We start from the raw sequence: 24,838 nt of genomic DNA on the forward strand, positions 1-24,838 counted from the left end.
TGATGGAGATCCAAGTCATAGTATTCACTTTCAGCAAAGAACTGCTGTCCTTGGAGGGGTGCTGTGGTCCATTGGCTCTCCTGCTGAAGAACTAGTTCTCTCTGGGCCTTAGTCAATAATCAGGAGGGGTTTCCATGCTTGTTTTTATTAGTAATGATTAACTTTAGTCTCTGCATATGTTTGGCTATTTAAGAACTCCCCTGAATCATGATAAACAAGGTAAATTATTTTTTGTCCCAGTTCACTGTGAAGAAGTGACAACTGGTTTCCTTTTAAGGATACAGCTATCTGTTGATGAGTACAAGCTGTTGCCTGTAGCTAGATCTGGTTTTCCTCAAGAACTGAGAGATTTTTGTGGTGGTATAGCTAGCTACAACTTGTTTTGTGGCTATTTCCTGTAGAATTTGTGTCATTCAGTAAAAATAATTGCTGAGTATTTGGAAAACTACATGCCACAGGACTTTTCTCTGCATTGTTTCAGTTACTACATTGTACCTGTGAATTTCCAGGGGGGTTTGCTACCAGCTGGGAGGCAGGTTCCTGCCTACAGAGCTGTTGAGGACAGCTTTGTGCCTGCTCCCCCTCTTTGGATTTAACTGTATGTATTAGGAATTTGATTATTGGGTGCTCCAGTGAAAGATCCATGGGACAGGCATTGGAAATAATACAGCCTAACTCTTAACCTCTTCCTGCAGGTACGATTTGGTAGAAGGTACAAAAAGTAACGATGATGTCACTTGACTCAGGCACTTGAGTGTATTGTGAACTGCGGGGTGTGAGGATGACTGAACAGTTCTTGAAGGTGGTCTCCCTGCCACCTTGACACTGGGAAAGCTGGGGATGAGGGCAGCCACAATGAAGGTGACTGAAGGAAGCCATGACCAGCAAGTTACATTCTTGATGCTTCAGGCATGAACCATGATCTCAGTGCTTGTGTTCAAGGTGGGAGACTTGGGCACCAAGCCATCCCCCTGGTTTAGCTTTGATCCCTTTCTCTGACCCAGCAGTCTTGTGTCATTTTGTGCATGGAGGAGTGCAGATTTTTTCTGCATTATCTGACAAGTGTGACCTCATCAAAATGTGACAGCACTGCTCTGGCCTTCAGACAGGCTTGGAATTAGACCCACCTGGGGAGAGATCCTGACTGTGAGGATCTGTATCAGGGCTTCAAGCCCCAGCCCTAAGGTGTAACTAAAGGGTTTGACAGACCTAGAAAGACCTCCACTAGAAATGACAATGGCAGGCCTGTAGACCCATGTAGTAACTGCTGTTCCTCCTAAGGGGTTTTCAGTGTCCCAGCTGTTTGTTATTAAGTGTATCCTGTCCCAGTGAGACAACTTGTAGTACAGTTGTCAGGTGTGATAAATGCATGCATCTCAAAATTAGGAAAAAGCAAGTGGGGCAGAACACTTTCTGGGAAGGAAAAACAGTTACATTTTTTTTATAACTATCAGGCTGTGACCAGTAATAAAAGATTAATTATTTTATGGGTGTAGGCTCTCTTCAACTGCCAACAGCGGCTTTCAGAGAGGAAACTCTTTCCTCCTTAACAGGACACAGAACAAGCCTTTAAAAACAGAAGAGCCTGTCCTATTTCTGTGGGGTACACAGGAACAGAGTCAGTACTGTGCTGGGGAACTTGCCTTTAAGCATCATCCAACTTTTTTAAATTGCACCCTTAGACCTTTGGCGTGCTCCCAGGGTAAGCTGTGCAGTGAAGGCAGCAGTGCAATAACCAGCAACATGAGTTGTAAGGCAGAAAAACTACCTGGGAAGGTGAAAGCTGAAGCCAGTGGCCCCAGAGGAGAGTTAAAAGAGGGATCCTTTCTGTGCAAGGAAGGCACAGCTGAACTCGCCACACTGTCACTGTTAGCGAAGACACAACAGAAAGTATTTCATACGAATATGGACTAGCTCTCCCAGAAGGGACTGGGACACATTAAAAATCAGATCCTCTACACAGAGGGCTGAGTTCTGTTGATGGCTTAGTGCTTTTCTGGCTGTAGCCAACACTGAAATACTTCTTTACTGCAGCCTCCCACTAGCATACAGCTGCTGTATTCCTGTGGGGAAGGAACAGAAGTTACTGTAAGCAAGCAAAGCCCAGTTTTGCAGCCACTACACTAGACTTACATACTGAGTAAAGAGTAACAGGACAGGAGATAAATCCCTACAGCTTAAAAAAAAGTGGCTTTATTATGTGACTGCTTCAAGACATTCATCAGTGGTAGCCCAAGAAGAGAAAACAAAACACATACTAACTACACTACCAAGACATGAACTTTTTTTTAATGGAGACACACTGTTGATCACAATTTATTCTGAAGTCATGAGATGCCAGCAACAGAACAGACTGAATCAGCAGGTCAGGCTGGACAAATACTTGATTGCAGCCACAGTTGTTGGCTATGGGCAGCAGCGCTGAGTTATGCAACAAGGCAACAGTTTCTCTTCTACCTTCCTAACAAAACCGCCAGGTAAGGCAAAGGATGGACAGCTACTGAACTGTGGTATAAACCATGCAAGAGTAACAAATGTGAGAACAGGTGTGTAATAAATACTTGATGACTTTAGAGAGGAAGGAAGGGGCAGGAGGGGAAGAGGCTCATTTAAAAAAAATTATCTTCTGCAAGACATTAAAGCTATTTTAAGTATTGTCACCACCACAGTGGGCAGTCCAGTCCAGTAGTGACTAATTGGTACATGGATCAGTTTTGAAACAATGTCCCTCTTCTCATGAAAAGGTTTAAACAAATTATTTATCCACTTGCTAAAGCTCTGGGGTTAAAGAAGTGATCAGTAATCAACATTTATTTCACACCTAGGCAGAATGACTAAAACTGAAGACTACTGTTCAGCTTCGTCTTCAATTACTTCAATTCTGCGAGGCCCGTAGAGTAGAACATAAGCTATATGCCAGTCTCCACCCCCAGATAACCTCAAAATATCTTCAGGTGTAACAATGCTGACTTTGTCATCATCAAATTTAATCCATTCATCTGCAAGAAAAACAAGAGGATTATTTGTAATTTAGGTACATAAAATCTAATCATGTTTAACAGCCCCTTAAATGAAAGAAGCTGTGAAGGGTGGTTAACAGTACTATAATGGGGTTTTTTACCTTGTTTCCTTTTAACCCAAGACACATAATGCCCAGAGGAACTTGATCTGCCTTGATGTGTTAGCACTGCCTGCAGGTCATAATAGCCGCAATTATTAGAACCAATATCTAAAGGAAGAGGGGAAAAAAAGTTAAGCAAGTCTTACATGAACAGTTTTAGTGTTTTTAACAGCATACAGACCAAAGGTGCATTAGCCATACTGCAGCACTGTAGCTGTGTAAAACCCCATTTACAGCACAGTTCTAAATCATTGCGAACTAAAAGCAGCACCTTTCAGCCAGGATAGCCTCTCAGGAAACTGAGAATGTTGTCCATTTTCAAGACATAAATATGTATTCTGGATGTAATGCAAATGCAGCAAGCTTAAAGTATTAAAACAATGATGTATGGTCAGTAAATCTGGACAGGTTTGGCCAACACCTCCTTCAAACACCAGCTGCTGTCCACATTCAGGGCAAGCCACGAAACTGCAAGGACTGACGTGCTGGGCATGGGCTGTATAGCAACGCTGCTGAGAATACTCAGGTACAGTAGATCAACCACTCTGCAGTTAGTTCAATTATGCTATTCCGTTTTTCAATGGAAAAAACTGGCTAATTCCAAACATACCAAGAAGGGTGTTACAGTTCCCAACGTGTCTTAACTGCATTTCTCAGCACTCCAGAATATCCTGTTTTCACTGTGCTCTCAAGCTAGTCAACACCCCCCACCACTTCTCACATAGTGCATCACACACAAACCTCAGGAAGCACTGAACGGTAACAGTCTGGGTAAACAAGACCTCCAAAATAATTTCTGCACAGTGTCCTCAACATAAGGGTGACTGCTTAGGACATTCAAGCTCCAAGCCCCCCCAAATTAGGCAACACTAGCACCACTACAGAAGTTTTAAAAGTCCAATTTAAGTTTCTGTTTTGATTTCAGCTTTCTACCACCCACTGACATGGAAGCATACAAAACAACTGCACATTACATGCAAATGTCTTTTGAGGCACGTGTCTTCTATGTATCATCAACTTGTCAGAGGGATGACAACTAAGTCTTCGACTATCTCAACAGCATTTTGACTTGCCTAATCTTTCCATTCCTTAATTTTCAAAGGCATTAAAAATAACCAGGGTTCTCAAAATATACCTACTATCAGGTCCACTTAAACATCAGTAAATAGAAAGTTACTTTAAAATAGATTTACTTCCCCATACTCACCATCAGGAAAAGAAAATGGCTCATATTTAACTTCTTTCTGTGCACCATCACTTTTACTAGACTAAAGAACAGAATATGCTGAATTAATGTGGAATGGTTTTGAGAAAGCTTTAGCACAATCATATCAAATACCAACTCTCCATTCATTTAAAGATGTTTCTAAGCCTAAAGATTTTTTGTTCAACTTGAAAACAAGTTCCATTACAGTATTTCTAGCCGGACATCCAAAAGCCTAACCTAAACAAGACCACTTTTTAAAGCAAATATATAACCATTTTAGCACATATTGCCTAGACTGTTTACCCACCAGATTTACAGGTTGAAAACAATTCTGCAATTGAAGATTTTATTCCTTGTTAGGGACTTGCTAGCAGCAGAAGTAGCAACAAGAAAATACCAGAGACAGACCCTAAGTGCCAGTACATTCTGTTTTAAAATAGCACTCTTTCCTTGCTCCTAACTGTGTAAAAAGAGATGCAAGCCTTATTCAAATGTTTACATGAAACTGCCAGGAGTTAGGCCAGGAAAAGAGTAGCAAACTTTAAAAAAAAATGGCTAAAACACTACAGCTTTAGCCCATTTACTTTTTTTCTTCATTAAAGAAAGGCAAGTCAGTTTTAGAATATGTAGACAGGAGAGGAGACAAAACCATTTACCAAGTTTTTAGGGTACAGTCTTTTAGTTCACTAGTACATATATTCTAAATTTTATCAGTCAGACATGTAGCACTCCATTGTACAACCCTTTCCAGTTCCTGAGCAGGAAATAGCTACCTATGCTCCACTGAAGAGGTGACCTGCCAGCAAGCAATAATGTTTGAAGACAATCACTTTGTGTAATTCAGAGAAAACCGTTAGGCATAACACTGGTAAGCAGAAGCACTACATTTTAATACATTTTGAAATAAAAATGTAAGCAACATGTTTGCCCACAGCATTTAACATTTCTCATCAAGCAGTCATACCAAAGCAGATATTGTATTTTCATGAAAATACACAAAAAAGATCTAAAGCTCAATACCAAGGAGTTTGAATGCTAAACAAGCAAAAAATGTATTTAAGTCAAGTTTTCTCTAGTCCTTATTAGTACCCCTATTTCAGATGTATGACTTATTTAATCAAAATGTCAGGACACTTACATTCTTTGGCTGTTGATTTACTTTTTTGTCTTCTACATCTTTGAATTTTGATCGGTAAGAAACCATTTTTTCCTGAAGGTCTGGCGTACACAGCTCATACACATCCAACATAAGAGGAAATTTAACATCCTAGGAAGTAAAAAGCATAAAGATTATTAGCATAATTTGATACTCCACATTAAAGCGTTCTCCCATGGGAAGACAACACTAAGTCCAATTAAATGCAACTCTCATCACGTTTATGACAACTTGATCTACTGAAACGTTGCTGACAGCACTTACCTAAAGGGCTACAATACTTTCACAGAGGAATGTCTGATTCAGTATAAACAAACCATCATAAATTACTACATTCAGTATAAATATTTAGATTCTTTATTATCAGCTGTCATACTTCTGTTCTACAGAAATACCTATGCATGCCTAAGGAAAAAAATGCATGTAAAATGACTGTACACTTGCAAAAATGTAAATTTGTGTTATCCAAACAATCTTCTAAAATAGTTAACACGTGCCTTCTATCTTTATTCCCTTGCTTATCTTGTAAGGAACACGCATCATCTATCATGATGCTCCCTGGGCAGCCTAGGAGGTCTACCAACCAGGCCAACAGAAAGCAAAACCGACCATTTAGCTGTTTGCAGCTGGTTCTTGCATTTGTCCATCAGAAAGCCAGACAATTAAAATAACTAATACAGGAAGTGTTTGTTAGCATAAACATTTCTCATCAACTTTAGAACACTATCCAGTGACTGAAAGCATGGCCCTCTCCTTAATTAAACATTCTCCTCTGAACCACTGGTGAAGAGAGACCAAAAACCATCCTAACAGTATTGGAGCAAATTCACTTCTGTCCCTTACCTCCTCCTCCAGTCTATTTTGGTAGTATAGTTTGCCACACATCATCACAGCTGGGAACAAACCTACTTTGTACTCAAGCAAAGAAACTGCACTGTTAATATTTTTAAATGCAATTTAAAAGTAAACAATTTAGTAAATACCCTTTAAGTGTTAGTTGTCTACATATAATAAAAACTCATTGAAAAGCATAAAGAGGAATTAAACTTCAATATGCAGAAAGCTTACTCACCTTAAGAACTTTGGCATTCACAGATTCTTTCTCTTTGTAAAAAAATCTAACCATCTGAATAGTCAGGTACGCTGGCAAGCGACTAATTTTAGACTATAAAAAAAATTTAGAAAAAGCTATTACTTTAGATATTCACAGATCTTTTATACCTTAAACACAGCTAATCCTAAATTACAGGCTATTCTGGGAACATATTTGTACACGAACACATCGGAATATAACAAGGCCTCCAATTTTGAAGCTCTGTATAGTACTGTACTCAAAGAAATAATTTTCAACTGGTCTTAAATTTCTTGGTAGTGGATATTCAGATGCTTTATAAACATAAATCACATGCTGTTGCAGCAATAACTTTGTGCTTTGGGACAGAAAATTGACAACAGTTAAAAGAATCATAAAGCAGCAACAAAAGTACCACGCACAGATTTGATATAGAGTGCATTTCTCTGCAGTGTTGGAGAGAGTTTGGTGATTTCCTCTTGAAGACGCTGTTAAAAAAAAAAAAAAGGTAGTAACACATACGTTCATCATAAAATACAGCTTAAAGAAAAGCACAGCACAGATAAACAAACCATAAACTAAATCTTGTTCTGCCAACCTCTTCTGTTGCTATCAGCCATTACGACACACAGAATTTTGAAACTCCTTGGCAGAAAGACCATGCCCATTCATTTGTTCAGCTGCAGGCTCATTCCTGAGCCCTGACAACACGAAGTTTCTCTCTGCAGAAAATTTTATTCTACAGGAGTAGAACTTGCAACTGGATTTGGTTATGAATATGTCATGTCACGCTTGGAACACAACTAAAGAAAATCTGAACTTTCTTGTGACGGGAATATTTGCACATTTCCCAACTCTCAGTCTAAAGCTGACAGAGCTGTTTATAAGGAGACAGGTGGTGATACTCTGCTTCCAGGGACTTTTCCAAGTTCAGGGAAAGACTGGCCTGGTTGTTAAGTGTTGTGACTCTCTTGCCCCAGGCAGTCAAGCATAAGAATTCTAGAACACCTTTTTTGGCCTGAAAGTGAGGTTTCTGTTTTCATCATCTTTTTAATTTGTGAGCATTAACTATTTTATCTTACTTTTCCTTCTAAATTCTGTCAAAAAAAGAAAAAGCAGATACAAAGATTATCTGAGAACCATGCAACTTGGTCCTGTCCTGTACAAACCAGATCACTGCTTCCATCCCTGCTCTTATACAAATACTCTGCAAGAGCAGTTACTACAAAGGTTTTGTAGTAGCTCCTCTCCTTGCTCCTTCAGATTCTCCAAGAAACCCTGAAAACTTAGAAATACATATATAAAAAGCACAGACTACTTTAAGAAGTTCTACTTAAATAAACAGTTTAAAGATGATGTTGTGCCATGGAAAATAACACCCCCTTCAAAATCTGCAAAATTAAATTGAATTGTTCCATCATGTTTTGCTTTTCTTAACAACCAAAATGCCAACCTATTTTAAAACTGACTTTTGGACTTTGGGGGAATTGTTTACAGTGTGCTTAAATCATGATACTGCTCAGTCTGAAGTGAAAGCCAGCTGAACAAACAAGTAGCAAATTGGCTTGCACTTGGTTACCTGCATGGGGAAGACCACGTCAGGGTCAAGAAAACACTCTGTTGAAGTCTGTTTTACACTAACATGCAATTCATTTTCACTGCCGTCTTCCCACTGAACACCAAAAAAAAAAAAATCTTGGAACTTTGTAAAGCTTAGACAGCAGATGTCAATTCTAAGTCATAGACTAAAAACACAGGTCATTTAGAATTTCAATTAAATAAAAGTTGTAAGGGCTTACCAATTTTAGTCCTGTAAACAGATATTTCACTTCTTGATTGATAAAGCAGCTAAGCTGAAGCAGATTCTCCTTTCCTTTAGTTACTTCCTCTTCTTCAGCTTCTGTACATTTCATGCTTCACAAAATTAAGGAAAACCATCATGCACCAAGAGCTGAACTACTGCTCTAGTGCAAACAACATGCTGAACAGCACAGTAATTTAAGATAATCCTGTGCTTGTGCATCAATAGTACTTTTACTTCTCGTAGTATAGAAAAGATTTGAAACAGCCCTTCCTTCTAACCAATCTGTTCCTTCGTGTCTAATGACAAGTGGTAGCTGAGGCAGACAGCATACCAAAAAAAGTAAAATAAGTTTTTAATCACCATTTAAGCTTGTGAGGCCTGCTTTGCTCGCTCTTCTCCCCACCCACCCACCCCCCAACCCCCAGGACACAGATCATACTAACTGGCTGCCAATACCAAGCTATGAAGCCCTCCCGCAACATTACGCTCCACTGTTGTTTACAATTAATAAAACTCTTCTATTCCTGCTGCTGGCCAGACTTCCCATTTCTTTCAACATGCACAGCCTCCTCTCCCTGCCTTGTATCTGTCCACTGAAATTAAATCCATTTCTTCATTATTTTCTACACATTCTTTAATAGTTCTGTCCAACCTCTTCTTTTTCATACTTCAACCCCAAACCTTTTCTCTAATCCACTTCCTTCTAACTAGATATTTTTCTGACTGCTCTGAATGCATCTATTCTACAAATGCTGCCATAATCACACTTCAAAGGCTTGCAACATGACTTTTCTGCCAAGTCTCTTCCTCCTGCCGTTGACCTATGCATCATTCCTCTCAGCTACTCATTCTTCTCCTCCCTACTATTTCAGGGATAACAAACATCACAATACAGGGAGAAAGATGCATGATTCTTACCTTAAAAAGGGCCTTTACTCTTCATTACTACCAAGCTATGAGATACAGTACCTCATCTAAGGGGATGTTTCCTTATTTCAGACCAGCAAAACGCACAGTACAATTCTTTCTAAGAGCGGTGGTCGGTTTCACAACAGCCAGGATTTTGGGATGGAGAAGTGGGAAGAGAGTAATACTTGGCATGAGATGAGTGCCCCATGTGGTCATATGCTTTTTGTTCTTGCTATAAAAAAGCTACTAGGAAGTTGTCGGCTGCATTAGTTTCTTACTCTAACAGTCTGCATCTAATTTATTCCCTAAGAAATCAATCAAGCTATCTTTCGTGCATGTTTAATATGCCAAGTATATCAGCAACACTCCTTTACAAGCCAAAAAAAAGGCTATTTAGGACAGCAATTACTTTTATTTGGATAAAACATGTCAGCATCCTTGAAGTAGGTAAGTGGCATTCTTCTCTGGGGAGGAAATCTCATATTTATATTCAGTGGGTTTTTTCTGTAAATTTCCAATACCATTCCTTCTCCCCACATTGTCCTCTCTCTCATAGTTTATCCAATCTTAACTTTAACTTCGGCATACTCCTGCAATACATCCATCCCTCTTTTCCTCAACATACACCTTTATTTTCTGAACAATGCTTTTCACCCTCCCTGCACTCAACTGCAAAAGTGTGAAATTATTATCATTCTTTATGTCTTGCCTTAGCCTTTAGGATACGCTGTTTCGAATTCAATGCTGAAGAACTGATCAATTAAACTCTTCTTTTTAGAAGATGCTGGTGTAGCTCCAGAGTCTGTCTGTAAAACAAATTCTCTTATGATGTAACTTTAAATTGCATGTAAAGGCAGTCTTTACAGACAAAATAACCCTATTTATTTAAATTCTTTAAAGCCTATTCCTTCACCTTTCTATAGGAGCAGTTTCTCTAGTCAGTCTGTCTCCTTACACAGCCTAAAAGTTTCAAAACAAATGCATTTCTAGCATGCTGTTAAAGCCACCTCAAAGCATATTAGCAAGCAAGATTTCAGTCAAAGTCACACCTCCCTGTCCCCCAACTTAAGTATGACTTAAATTTTAGAGTAGTCTATCAGATTTTTGCCACTGCCAAGACTCTCCAGAGAACAGTTTACAGAGAAAGAAGAGAGTCAGTCTGGTGAAGTCTTGGGAAAAACTTTAAGTAACTTCTTATCCAGTTGATTAAGCTAGTTGTCTGTTTGAAATAGCAGTCTTGTAGCCAAGAATGCTGTAGCGTACTTTTTTCAGAAAAGAAGTTCTTCTGTGCTAAATTCACAGGTTATCGGGGCCAGCTGCTGCATACTCACCACCCTGGTCCAACACAAGCCTTACAAAGCCCAAAGAGAAAGTATTCCTATAGTACACTTCGTACATACCTGACATGACATACGTAGCAGTATGCTGATTGGACACATCACACGCAAAGCAATTTCACTCACTGGACTATAGATATATGTTAAAGAACTCAAAACAGATAATCCTTAGCAAAAAAATATGTGAATCACAAGTACAATATTATAAATCCTAACTCTGGTTAGAGTAAGACCAAAATTACCTCCATAACTGTATCACCTTCTATGCCTTCCAGCTTCTGCTGTAGTACCCTCATCATCTGCACCCAGCACTCATTAGCATCCTAGGAAGGGAACAGAACATTAAATCTGACTAGTAGCGTTATGATTTAGTAATATTAAACCCATCAATCTCTACACTATAAAACCAAATGTAAGGATGCCTTAACTAAGAATTTCTCCCTATTCCACCACACACTTTCAGAGCTAGCACTTGATATTACATTCAACTTTTCTACATTATACAAAAGCAAACACTTTACTGGGATAAATTTTCACAGGAGAAGGAAAGTTTTAAAATATTCTTGTTCTCAACTTCCAACACACTATAGATTTTTCAAACAATAAGCTAATAATTGGTCTTTACCTGTTGAAGGTACTGGCCTTGATCGCCTTTCTCTGCAAACTGTGGGAAGGCCATATGTAAAAACTGCAGGAGAATGATAGGTGGGATACTGGAGGAAGTTTTATCCATGGAATCAAACAAGTCTCTAAGAGCTTGAAGAAAAAGTAAGTGAATGCTTTGAGAAGTGGAAAAACAATTCAAACATGGCAGGAAGTTTAAAAAGAATAGTAAAACAGCAGCAATATTTAAAGACTGATCATTTAACAGTGTCCAATTTCATCTTTCCAAAGCAGGACCAAATTTTCCATGTGGCATAACAGGTGCACCTAAGATCTCATTTGTGAGCATGACTTTGCAAGCGTAGACAGTTCTGAGAGTTTGGCACATAGTGCCTTGTCTTTCCCAGCTGCTAACAGAAAAAAAAAAAAAATTTTTTTTTTTGAGCAGTTAAGATTTCATTTGAAACGCATCTGAGGAATAATGTTTTCACAAGAGGACTACAGCTAGAGAAACCAGAAGGCATTCACAATCTATCCTCTAAACCAGCTTAAGCTTCACCAACTACTGGGAAAAAACTTTCATTTTTCCCAAACTAAAATATCTCAAAAATACTCATGCTTAACTTAAGACCCAAGAAAACAAGTATGTGTATGCATACATGCAGACAGTTCATAACTATGTGCAATTCAATGAATGCTACTGATTGCATGACAATACACATGGCTTGCTTTTTTGCTCCAGACATACTACTATATATGTCTTGTCTACCCAGGTTACAGCATTTTAAATCCACAAATCACTTCAGAGACACCTGTTAATCCTCACAACAACCCTGTGAGGTAGGCAAGTCTGCATGGTCACTAATTTACAAGTCGAGAGACTAATGAATGATACTCTTGAGTAAGTGAATATAGGCAAGATTACAAGGAACCAAGGTCAGTTGCTGCTTGTGTTTAAGGAATATCTTCACTGACCTTGATAAGAGGGACAACTGATATGACACAGCAATTTAAAAAAATGCCATAAGTGTCAAGAAGGAGTTCCTGACCAGCTCAGCACCAAAGAATTAACTACAAATTACTTAAACTATTAAGATTCCTAAAAAGCAGAGCTGTCACCTTAAAAAGAAAACAAGGGACATGAAGTAAAGGCAGCGAAAAGGGGAGGGGCAGGCATGGTTGTATAGAGTAACCATTGAACTTACCACCCCAAAATTCGATCAGCAGGCATACCCACAAACTGGACCTTTCCTTCCTTATATTGTTTTGTTTTTCCTTAAATGGACTGGTAGAAATCCCAGTGTCCTGGCCCAGCATCTTAGTGGGGCAATGAAATAGAGTAAAAAAAGAAAAAGTGGACAAGTAGTACCCTTGTTCAACTGTAAGGGGTCTAACTAGAATTCTAGTTAGAATTTGGAGATATGGGGCCATGGTGAGCTCCCACACTGTGAGCACCCAGATCACCACAACAAAGAGTAACTTTCCTTTTGAAGACACTACTTTCTATTTCAGTTATGACATCTGGATATTTAGGATAAAGGCTAAGACCACTGATGAAGCATCAGCTACCACCTTAACAATAATGCTCAGCCAATAAATCATATTTAAAAATATCAATGAAATACATATTCTAGGTGTATGGCATTAGCCTACCATTAAGTGAGGCAAAGAACTGTACACTAAAGTATTTCTACACAAAATGATCAAATCAACAGATGGGTGGGCCTGCTCTAGGAAGTTCCAATTACTTCATGCCTATATGCAAAACAGTTAAGAGGTAAGAATGATTTCTATCTAAGCCTAGGTCACACTGGAATATATTTTTCCTAGCATGCAGCTAGGTAATATGCAGAAATGTATGCTTTGCAGTCACGGTCACAATAACCTTGGAAGACATTAACAATAGAGCAAAATGAATCCTCCAGTGCTAGCAGATCTGAAATTCTTAAGGCATATGCACTAAAGAAAAACACGTAGAGCTCTAACTGCAATTTTCATCTGCAGTTAGCAGGAAATCACATACTAGCCTAAAACCCTGTTTTCTACTCTAAACACCAACCTGCAGTAATGTATTGAGCAGAGGCCATTTCTCCTGAAGCTCTTAAGGCACCACCATACCTAAAAGAGAAAGAAAATAGTTTGTATGCAATTAAACACAATTAAGAAGAACAGTCAGGTTTTTACATCATAAAGCAGGCAGCAGCTAGGTTTACTTAAATGTATCAAAAGAAATCAATCACCAAAACAGAAGTAACTAAAGATAAGATTTACTCACACTCACCTCAAAGTCTCAGCTATTTTGCAAGCACTGCATGGAAGCAAAGGAAAACTGGCATCCTTGAGACAATAAATAAATGCAGACTGAGAAGTCTGGATACATCACTGCTGCTTCCCTAATCCATTTGCCTCAAAGACTCTATCTATTTTTAAAGAAACTGAGAAAGAGTCTGAATAGCAGCCACCCCATTTCTCAAACATTTGCCACAGCACCACAGCTTCTTCAAGATACATGGAAAAAAAACACCTTCAAGGAGAGATGGCAGATAAAAAGCACAGAGATGGAGGGCAGGCTTGCTTCCTCCCTCCACAGCAGAAGCAAAACAGTGAGAGGTGAGACATTTTTCTTGAAGAGGTATTTCCTACACTGAAAAAGTACGGGAGTCTACCTGTATTACTAGAACTTACCACTCTTCTTTGAATGATTTCTTAATTTACCACCTGCATGAGGAACAGATGGCCTCCTCAAAGCATATAAGCCTTTAAGCAAAAGGACGGTCTCATGCATTCTTTAATCTCAGATTGAACTCTAAAAATTCTGTCCATTGCTAGATGATGAGCAGGAAACTTTCCCCCTGACATGCTACAAACAGGGAGTGCCCTTGCAGAGATCAACAGAGCAGCTGGTGAGAAATGAACCCATAACAGTAAGCTTTCCCATGTGAGTCCTTTCACCTCTCTCCCACTGCCATATACCCTTCCATGCTGTCATCAGGCAGGGAAGACCAAATAGAGGCTAAGTCTCCAGGGGAAAAGAACATGGCTGCCTGTGTATCTGACTTCCCACAGATGATAAGGCCACATCTTGTCTGCCAGTTTTATAAGGTACATTTTGACATTTGGTATGTTAAATTTGTCAAATGCTCTAATTCAGTGCAGTAACTCAGTCTTTTACATCGAAATAAACAGACTTTCCTAAAATGACAACACTGAAAAACAAGAAAAAGCTTTAAAACAGAGTTTCTGTACTTCACAAATAGTTCTCAGTGCTAAATAATTAAAGTTCATCTGCTAACAGACTGAAGAAAAATTTATAAGCACTTAAATAACTAGTGTTTACAGTAATCTCGAACATCCAGTTGTGTACCAAGGTATCAAGAAAGCAGTGTATTTTAAAGGAATTAAGTTAACCTAAGATGGCAATGCTCTACCCAATCCTCACATTTTTTAAATACTGATGGTTTTCTCATTGTAATTCATATGGATGACAAATTCAGGCTCACATTGCCATGTATTCTTTTTTCCTCCGATCTTCAAAATTTTCAAGTTTCTCATAGATTCCTCACAAAAAAAACCAAGGCCATTTTCACATTTCAGTCCAGAATCGCAACAAAAAATTCAGAAGTTATTCTACAATCGGAACAAATGAAACAAATTCCATAAGGACATGTCTTCTGTTCCCTACACATCCGCATGACAGTAACTCCAGCTTATTCCAGTTTGCTGCCACAGTAACACCGATGGTCCCATCTCAGAGCTTCCTGCAGTACCTCCAAGTACCAAATGTCGGTAACATCAGAATTTCATAGCTGAAAACACATTGTGCAACAAAGCCACTGAAAAAAAATATTCCTCAAAGGAACAGGACTCCCATACGATTCTTCTATACAGAACAAGACCACACAAACTAACACCAGAAAACAGGGTTAGGAGTTCAGTAGCTTGTTTAAGCATTTTAAGCAAGTCTTGATAGGAACTATTTTTTAGCTAGGCAAAACACATTCTCTCCACTAAAAGCCAGTTCCAACAAATACATAGTCTTAAGTTCTTTAAAAAGTACAGACTAATATGGCCATAGGATAAACATTAATTGATCACCATGTTAATCTTGAATAGATTTAAAGAATAACAGATTGTTTTGATAATCCATACCAGTATTAAGACAACCGTTCCACAAAATATCTATTTCCTAAGGTAAAAAAAAAAAATTTTAGTCACAGTATTTTTGTACTGAATCCTACCTTTTAAGGGCCTCTTTAACTTCTGGCACTGAGCGGATACACTGAACTGTAGCATTCATGTAGCAAGTGTTGCCAAGGTTTGTCAATCCACATGGTAATTCCATCTACCAAAAAATTTACAAGGGTGCTTGAAGGTCTGAGAGAGATGTACAACCATTTTTCTATAAACGCTATAATTTGACATCAATTTCTAAGAAGAGGACTGATCAGAGATGCATAAAACCTGGAATATTCCATCAAACTTTATAAAGTTTTCCAGATGCATTTTCTGATTATATTAATCATTTCACCATTCGGTGCTTTTAGAGGACATTCAGGAACACTTTGGGGCTTTTTCTGTGCATGTTTAGTTTAATGAACATATTCTTCAAGCAGGCAGTCATTCAGAAAGTTCAATTATAATCTCATTCAAGTTTTGACCTTAAAATTCTATTTCCGTGAAATTTCCACATGAATGCATTTGTACAAAACACTGATGTTTTAATTAAAATCAGTTTTCAGTAAAACTCTGAATGTGATGAAGTTCATAGTTAGAAACAAAAGCATCAAACTCCTCTCCAGAAGTCTGCAACAGATAGTTAATTTGATCCTTTCAGACTACTTGTGAATTTCTAAAGTTTTCACAAATGTGAAGGCCAACTAATAATTAAACTAACCAGTTTGAGAAACAACTATAAATCACAATATAATAGCATTTTTCTTTTTTTTCTTTTTTTTAAATCCTGCATATTTGAGTAGTTATTGGGGAAAAGCACGTAGTTTAATGAAACTGTAGTAGTACTGCATACCGATACCACTTAATTATTTTAGGAAGAGAGAATTCATTTAGCTGTATATTCCACTTGTAATGAATACATACAGTACAGACAATTGAATTTTGATGTATAACAAAATTTGAATCAGAGAAATGCAATGTGACCAACTTTTCCAGAATGTTATCGGACACTGAATCATCTCCTTGTTTGCCTCTCAGTTATCTCAAAGGCTGTGTACAGGGTTAGTCTCAAAAATACATAAAATATCCTTCACCTGCTGGTGCCGTGGAAAGCATTAAATACTGAAGCACAAAACCAGTCCTAAAATACAGATCCATTTTCATACAGACATGCTGTCCTGGTTTTGGCTGGGAAGAGTTCACCTTCTTTCTAGTAGCTGGTACAGTGCTGTGTTTCAGATTTAGTGTGAGAATAACATTGACAACACACTGGTGTTTTAGTTGTTGCTAAGTAGTGCTTATCCTAAACTAAGGATTTTTCAGTTTCCCATGCTCTACCAGCAAGCAGGTGTACAAGAAGCTGGGAGGGAGCACGGCCAGGACAGCTGACCCGAACTAGCCAAAGGGATATGCCATGCCATAGAACATCATGCTCAGTATATAAACTGGGGGGAGTTGGCTGGGAGGGGCAGATCACTGCTCGGGCATCAGTCAGTTGGTGGTGAGCAATTGCATTGTGCATCACTTGTCTTTTCTTGGGTTTTATTTCTCTCTCTTTTTGTTATATTCCTTTTCATTACTGTTATTAGTGTTATCATTAAATTATTATTATTATTATTGTTGTTGTTATTATATTTTATTTTAGTTATTAAACTGTTCTTATCTCAACCCACAAGTTTTACTTCTTTTTCTGATTTTCCTCCCCATCCCACTGGAAGCGGGGAGGAGAAAGTGAGTGGCTGCATGGTGCTTAGTTGCTGGCTGGGGTTATACCACAACACATGCATAAAAGTATTCCTGTTCTGCATGCACAGTTGACAACAGACACGCAACTTAAGTATGACAAAGAGCTCCTAGTTCAAATGACTGATGAGAAAATTAAGCCTTTCAAATTGTAAAAAAGGGAACAACTCAAACAGAAGTTACTTCATTAAAAAAAAAATAGCTTAATTATGCTCTTCCAGACTTCACTCCCATGAAGGAAAACATATAATCTATTCCACTAAGGTCAAACTTATTTTAATTTTTCAGAAAGAAAAGTTTACCTAATACTACTAACAAGGACAAACAAAACTCCAAACACACCCCACCTCAAACAAACCCTAGTTTCCCTTCAGAGATATGAAGGAGGCAGGAAATAATTTTGCATATCTAAGAGCCCTTATTCAGGCAAAGTTCAGGACACTAATACAGCAAGGGCAACACAACTTTGTCTTTAAAAACATCAGCAATGCTATTCTTAGAAAATTTACTAAGCTGCCTGCTTAAAGAAAAAACAGCACTAGTTACATGACTTTTAAATTAAATTCCAGACTTCTCATCACTGCTACCAGTTGGGTCATCAATGTAAATTTGCATTTCTTTGAGAAGCTAAAAATGCTAAACAGACATTACAGTTTCAAAATCCACTTTTAAGCAACTGCAAGTATTTAAAAACTTGCCATTATCACCATTGTCGAAGGTTTACAAGAAACCAAAGTCTGAAATATGCTTACAGCTGAAGCCAACTGCTCCTCTGTCATGTCTTCAACAAAGACGGGTCGAGCAATTGGCTCTTCTGGAAGCGCATCTGCGGAACCCATCATTAATAAGGTCATCCCCTTGAAACATAGTAAAAATAGTAATAAATATTTAAGGGCAGTTATTTCCGCTTAAAAAAATAAAAAACCATTAAGCTCTTGACATATTTCAGCTATTTCCCCCCAAATAAACACAATCTTTCTCTTAGTTTGCAGAAGTGATACTGCACTGTTGTTTCGTAGGGGTATACCTTAACCTTCTCATTATCTACAAAGTACGTATTGAGAAAAATTCCACAGCATTATCCATGCTAGACACTTCCACTGAGCCTGGTGAGCTTGCCAGCAGCTGACAACGCAAGATTCCAATCAGGACTAAATTTAACATTCATGGAATACCCCAATGTGAAGTGTTCAAAAAAGCTCCCTTCCTGATGGACCAATAGGGATCAAGCATCTTCAACACTTCAGTGCAAACACTACTCTTTGCCTTAAACCTTAGAAAATACCTTGGAACCAAGGATAACTGAGCAGCTAAATTCCAGTTTGAAAGAAGCTGCAACATTTGAGCTTCTCGATCGACAGAGTCTCAAGTTCTCAAATTCAGAATTCTCTAAACAGAAAAAACTATCCCTCATCTAGAATCTGGGGAAACACTTCAGACAGATGTGGGTAATAATGAGGACCACAGCTCTGAGTTCAGAATTGTTTTTTTCACCTGAAAAGCAAGCAGGAAAGCAAAGTGCCATCCTTTGGTCTGGCAAGTTCTGAGGACATTAAACTAATTGAAAAGTGAAAAATAACCAAAATGACCCTGCCAGTTTAGGGATGAGGACTAACATTCAAGGGCGGGGGGGGGGAGCAATCAAGTTACCCTGCTTGCTGGACTAGCATAAGGGAAAGGAGTTTCTCAGCATTCAACAGGAATACATACACACAGTAAGATCTATCAAAGGGGGAGAAAATGGCTATCTGGGGCCTTGAAAAAGACAGTGCCAAGGAAAACGATGGACAACAGAACGGAAAGAAACTGCTTTGACAGTGTAAATGAACCCCTAGAACTTGTATATAACATTATTAAAATGAATAAAGGCAGCTATTAGCATAACAGTATGCAGAAAAGGACAAGAATATTAGGTACTGGGGGTTTTGCTGAATGACTTTGTTACAATAGCTGCAGCTACAGCCTGCTAATAGATGCTTGCAAACTAATTACAAGGGTAAGAGTAATGCTACCTAATTCAATCTGCTCAGTGAAGAACTGGAGTAAAACCTGTACCAAACTGATGTTACAAGATCAGAAATGAAAATGACCAAAAAACCCCAAACAAAAGTCTTTGGGATTCCCTGTTTCAATAGGGAATCATATAGGTAAGAAACACAAATATATACACTTTTTGTTTTCTTTCTGAACTAGTCAAAGGTATGAATTACCATTACTAATGGCTTTCTTTTTAAACAGCAGCTATTCAGTACAGGAGAAAAAATTTCAGCAGGTTGATAAAAAAAGGAAATAGGAGAGCTGTAACTTCAGCATTTGTAATGCAACAGTTTTCCATGTCGGGGACGTACAAGCACAACGGACTGCAGACAGTGCCCAGGTTTCACAAGCTCTCTCTAAATAACATCGCTTATTATTATAGTCACAGATAAGACAACACAGAAGGACCACTGGTCTGACCCAGGACATTTCTTGTAAGAAAGAAAGAAATATATGCTCCCCAGTAGTTCAGGAAGATGGTATAATTTCCCTACTGATGCCAAAAAAGTTTTTTTACAAGTCAATGGCGAGAACTTTGTAAGAATGCATAGGTATTACAACTATACAATATAAAATTATTTTTCATCAAGGTATGATTTTTTTTTTTTAAAGAGCTACCCATTCAAACAGAAACAAGAACTTTAAATCTTTCTTTAAATGCCAAAATAAAAATCAAACTAGTAAAATCTAGTTATTCCTCAGAACTTACATTCTTTATTTTCAGGTTTCCCCAGTCATCATCCTGTATTTGAAATGAAATAAAAGACAAGTTAATTATCTTGCAGCAAAAGACAAGCAAGTATTTTCATTAATATTAATTATTAATTTTCATTAATATTAATTACATATTTCTAAACACACAATTGTGTTTCATCCAGGATTCCACAATATTAACTATTTACATATCATCAAGTCTTGTCTGACTAAAATAAAAAGCAGCCAAGTCATCTTTTCAATAAGGTCCTTCACCTGTTGTTCAATACTGCCTAGATGTAAATAACTTTTTGTAGGAAAGTTGCCTATATCGCATTACACCGATAAGTCTCCAGCAAAGAAGTGCCAGAGAAACTTTTATTGAACAAGCTAAAAAGCAAAAAGTTGCATTCAGATTCTGAGCATTAAAAAGGAACAGAAAAAAAAAAAAAACACCAAGCAGAGTAGTGTTCGGTATAAAAGAGTAAAGAAGTGTTTTAAAACAGCAGTGTACCTCCCAACCATTTAGCAACAAATTTTTGCCAGTATTTTCTAGTAGTAGGCAATGAATCATACAGAATTATTTCTGAAAAGTGTACTCAGTTTAATACATACAATGAAAGATCTTCTGGAGGAACACATGGAAATATGGTCATTGCTCATTATGTTATGATATAATAAAGTTAGAAATAATATAAAAAACCCCACGTATTTCTACCTTCAGAGTTCCTCCTTTAACCATAACCTTCTGTCTAGCTGGCTGAACTCCAGTCAGTGCAAACAACTGGGCTTTGAAGACCATTGGAGGTTCATCAGTGTTAAGCTCCACGCCATCAAATTTCTCTTTTCCCCATTTCACATTAACTGCAAACAAAGTATTTTGAAACTAGATTATTTTCTAATATACAAGAATGTAATTACCAAGATTAAGCCAGTATTTAAAATTCCAGACTTCATACCATCTCAAAAGATTCAGTTTTTAACTCTAAAACTTGTCAATAATCAAGCTAAAGGACACCTTTTCTACAAGGCATCTCAGCCATCAGAACATGGTATTTCCAACAAGTCTAAAAATATCCTACAAAACAATTGTAAGCCACATATATACCGAGAAACTCTGCAAGCAATAAATGTGTATAACAGCATCAGAAATTCTTTGGGCAAATCTTCACAAAAGCAGCTCAAAAGCAACTCTCCCGATCTGTTGGCACTGTTCATTGCAAACAAATTTCTGAAGGAAGTTCAGACGTGTGATTCCAGTTCAGTTTTCCATAGTGTTTCCGTTCTCCTTCATGGCAAACAATACCATGTTCTTTAAAAGCAAAACAACTGTTTGACAGCTGTAGTTTTGGCTACCATTCACATGGAGCTACGTGAGGAGGTAAGTGTGCGTCAAGACAAGACCCATAAAACAGCACACCTCCTGCTTCCTTTCAATGGAAGGTTAACCTCAGTTAAAACCTCCTCAGTTTTGACAGCGTTCGCACAAACAACATACCTGCGTGCAAATACAGACAACAGCCTAGCACAGGTTGCAGCTCCAGAAGACCTGACCCCAGTAAAGGTGCAGGACTGGAATTAAGAAGTGATGTGAAATTTGGTCATGCAAAGTCTAACTTTTGATGCTGGAAATGGGATCACCAGCAGAAAGTTAGGCAGAATGACACAAAGCCACGTTAACTTCACTTCGGTAAAGCTGTTACTAACCAAGCAGACAAAAATGCCTGGAATAAACACCATGTTTCTAAAGAACGGTTACACATCTTTGATCATTTCCAATCACTACCATAGGTACACAAGGCTACTTTAGCAAGCTGCAGTTTTACTGAAAATCTGCAAAATATAGCACGCAGTCATATCCTATGTGCACAGTAAGTGGCTGAAATATCATACTTTAAAAAAAGCCATATCCTTCCTTCTACCTGAGCTTCAGTTTTTACCTGTGCTTTGGTTTTAAGTAAATACTCTATGGCAACTCTAGGGTTTTTTTTCAACACAAAACTCTTAAAAGTCGTGATTTAAAAAAACCTTCCAAGAAGGTTCAGATTTCAGATGTATGCAGTGCTTGTGACGGGTAATAAAATAATCAAAACTTAGTCTAAATTAGCCTACAAAGCAACTCAAATTACTGGCTTTTCAGTATTTCTAGCAGAAAGCACCTTCTGATTTGCCCAACCCTCTGGGTTTTTTTTCAAAACACGTTTATTATTTTGCATATTTAAGACCTACCAAGCACAAGACTTTTCCCATTTTCTGGGAAGACGACCCACTCAGCTGCTGAACAGTTAAGTTTTGCATTTTTGAACAGTCATGCATCCACCACTAAATACACAGAGGAGTTAGCGATTATTAATCCGTAGTGTCACCGGTTTTGACAACTCAGCACTCAAGAGGAGGAAACCGAACAGCATGAGCGCCTTCTCTTCAGAGATAGCAGCCGAAATTTCACCAGAAGTTTCCAAAAATAAAAAACGTTATTTTGAAAACAATGGAAACTAAGAAAAAGAAAGGATGTATTTCCCCCACTGAACAGAAAACATAGCTTACAGAGATGTGCTAGAGTTAAGGAAAAGTCCTGTTAGACTGAATCAGGGATCCCAGTTTGCCAACCACAATTAAAACAGGTGAAAAACAGGGACACAGCTGCATACCAAGTCCTCCTACAATCCATTCCTCACGTACTAAAAAGCCCCAAGAGGCTAGACCTGTGAAGCATAAAGAGGCCGGTAACTGGTCCTGGAACCGTCACTGGAGGTTTTGCTCTTGCAGCCTTCATTAGAAACTTTCCTTCACGGCAAGGAGGGCGAGTGGGACGTGACACAACCTAAGGGAATTTTAACTCCTCTGGTTTTCACTAGGAAATAATGGGTTTAAAAGAGCGGATGCAGAATTACGGCTCACTTGACAGGCAGCAGCACTTATCTTCGTACAACACAGATAAACCAAGAGGGGGCAATACCGAGGAACGACGGCAGGCGATACGCGGATGACACCCGTTCGCACGACCGCGCCTGGCCGCAGGGGCCCTCCCGGCCCCAACAGAGCTCTCCCCTCGCCCCATCCGGGCCGGGCCGGGCCGGGCCAACACTTCCTCCTCCTCCTCCTCAGGCGGCCAGGCCGCCTCCCGGGGCACTCGGCGCCGCGGCCGACACGTGTCGAGGGCCGGCGGCGGGATGGCGGGGCCGCCGGAGGAGCCTCCCGCTGCCCCTCGGGCGGCACCGCCCGCCTCCCCCCGCCCGGCGGCGGGAAGGGCCCGGCTGGGGGCGGCGGGGACGCCGAGGAGGGGACGGCGGGGCCGCCACGGCACCCGCCGCCGCAGGCGCTGCCCTTCCCCCGCGCTGCAGACGGGCGCGGGCCGGGCCGGGCGCGGGCGGCGGGGCCGGCTCACCTGAGAAGAGCGGCATGGCGGAGGGGGCGGGCGGCGCGCCGTGTCCTGGGAGGGCGCGGTGGCGGCGGGGAAGCGAAGGGGCGGTGGGGAGCGGCGTTAGCGGGGAGGGAGCGGGCGCGAGCGGGCGATGGCGGCGGCTCCGGCGCGTCCTCCCTCCCTCGGGGTCTCATTCAAACCGGCCCCTCAGGATGACGCTGCAAGCGGGGCCCGCTCTCCGGAAGCGGGACGGGCTGCGCGCGCAGCGCCGGAAGGGCGGGGCGGGGGCGCTCGCGCGGCGCGGGGGCTAATGGCGGCGAGGCGGAGCGGGAGGCGCAGCGGCCGGGCCTGCGGCGCGGCGGGGCGGGGCGGGGCGGGGCGGGAGGCGCTGCCCTTCAGACCGGATGAAGGGAAACTGGTCTGGCCGTGCACTGTCCACGGCTGACGGTAGTTTCTCGGCAGAGAGGAGCGAACGAGAAAGCGTGACTGAATAACCGGGCTTCTCTCTAACCCGGAGGCGTACACCCCACGGGAAGTGAGCAGCCGGCTTGGTGCCAGGCCTGATTCAGCCTGCTACGTACAGACCGTACGCAGAGCCACCCCCACGGTGTCCGGGTGGGAGTGGGGAAAGAGCCCGGTCCCCGGGAAGGGGCTGACACCGGCGCTGGCGCGGCCGGCGGGGGAGAGCGGTGTAACGGGCCAAGCGCCGGAGAGCTGAGGTGGGGGTGGAGGCCTTCTCTTCTGGCGAGAGGTGCGACTGCGCGAAGACGGGGCGGGGGGGGAGGGAAAGAGAAGGCTGTTGCGGGTGAAACACGTTTGGGCTATAGGAAAGCGTGGAGTAAGAGAGAAAATTGTCAACGGAAGAACTTTATTAAAGGGGAGAGGGGGGTGACTGATCTACCAGCGATTACTTTACGAGTCGGTGGTAGATAGCAGATAAGGAGCGCTGAAGGTTGAGAGTGATGGCAGTGGCCAGGAGCCTTCAGGACAATAAAAAAGAGTTTTAAAGATACTAAAAACAGTAGACACAGAGATGTGAGTCTCCGCTGCCACTACAAAAGCTCTTGGTATTAGGCTGCAGTTAAAGAAACTAAAGCAGTGCTTAAACATACAAAAAAGAAAGAGAATGCCAGAAAGAAACATCCCCTCCTCAGATCCCCCCTAGTTACCACCTCTAGAAACCTGACACAACTACCTTCACCAGCTCCTGTGGCAGCTGCAGCTGTAAGAGCTTCTGCCAGCATTTGGTTGTCTGTATTTGCGCTTCTGTGATACCGAAAAGCCAGTTGAAGAAACTCCCTTAAGACTCGTTTTGGAGTTTTAGAAAGCAGGCATTCTTTATTGCAGCACTGGATGCACGGGGGATAATTCCACCTAGCGTGCATACCACAGCTTCAGCAAAAACAGGTTATATAGAATAACTAATTGTATATTAATCAGATTAGTATGCATTACATAAAAATGATTGCAACTGGTTATCATAGTTCTGCCTACATCCAATCATGTGCAATAAAGGATCCATTTGAGTCGAAGGGCTGCTTTTGCGACCACCAACCCATTTGAAGTTCTTGTTCGCTGTCCTTGAAGTCTTTATTCTTGTTCTTTGATCTTGAAGCTTA

At 40.2% G+C, this 24,838-nt stretch overlaps 1 protein-coding gene across 2 annotated transcripts; it reads right to left on the bottom strand.

Annotated features, from left to right (window-relative positions):
- Nucleotides 1–2,262: 2,262 nt before the first annotated feature.
- USP14 (ubiquitin specific peptidase 14) lies at nucleotides 2,263–23,473 on the bottom strand. Of its 2 annotated transcripts, XM_052788663.1 has the most exons (16): nucleotides 23,244–23,471; nucleotides 20,574–20,719; nucleotides 19,872–19,904; nucleotides 17,878–17,982; nucleotides 15,448–15,551; nucleotides 13,269–13,327; nucleotides 11,232–11,362; nucleotides 10,849–10,929; nucleotides 9,996–10,075; nucleotides 8,356–8,470; nucleotides 6,979–7,044; nucleotides 6,557–6,649; nucleotides 5,467–5,595; nucleotides 4,329–4,389; nucleotides 3,122–3,229; nucleotides 2,263–2,999 (listed from the first exon to the last, which is right to left on the bottom strand). In XM_052788663.1, exons 1-16 carry the CDS (start codon nucleotides 23,257–23,259, stop codon nucleotides 2,848–2,850), a joined length of 1,479 nt encoding a protein of 492 aa, XP_052644623.1. In that variant the 5' UTR covers nucleotides 23,260–23,471; the 3' UTR covers nucleotides 2,263–2,847. The 2 variants fall into 2 exon arrangements, 1 of the variants encoding a protein (XP_052644623.1); XR_008235436.1 differs by lacking the exon at nucleotides 4,329–4,389 and having other exon boundaries at nucleotides 23,244–23,473.
- Between the last annotated feature and the right edge of the window lie 1,365 nt (nucleotides 23,474–24,838).

Source organism: Harpia harpyja, chromosome 5 (assembly GCF_026419915.1).
Source record: "Harpia harpyja isolate bHarHar1 chromosome 5, bHarHar1 primary haplotype, whole genome shotgun sequence".
NCBI lineage: Eukaryota > Metazoa > Chordata > Aves > Accipitriformes > Accipitridae > Harpia > Harpia harpyja.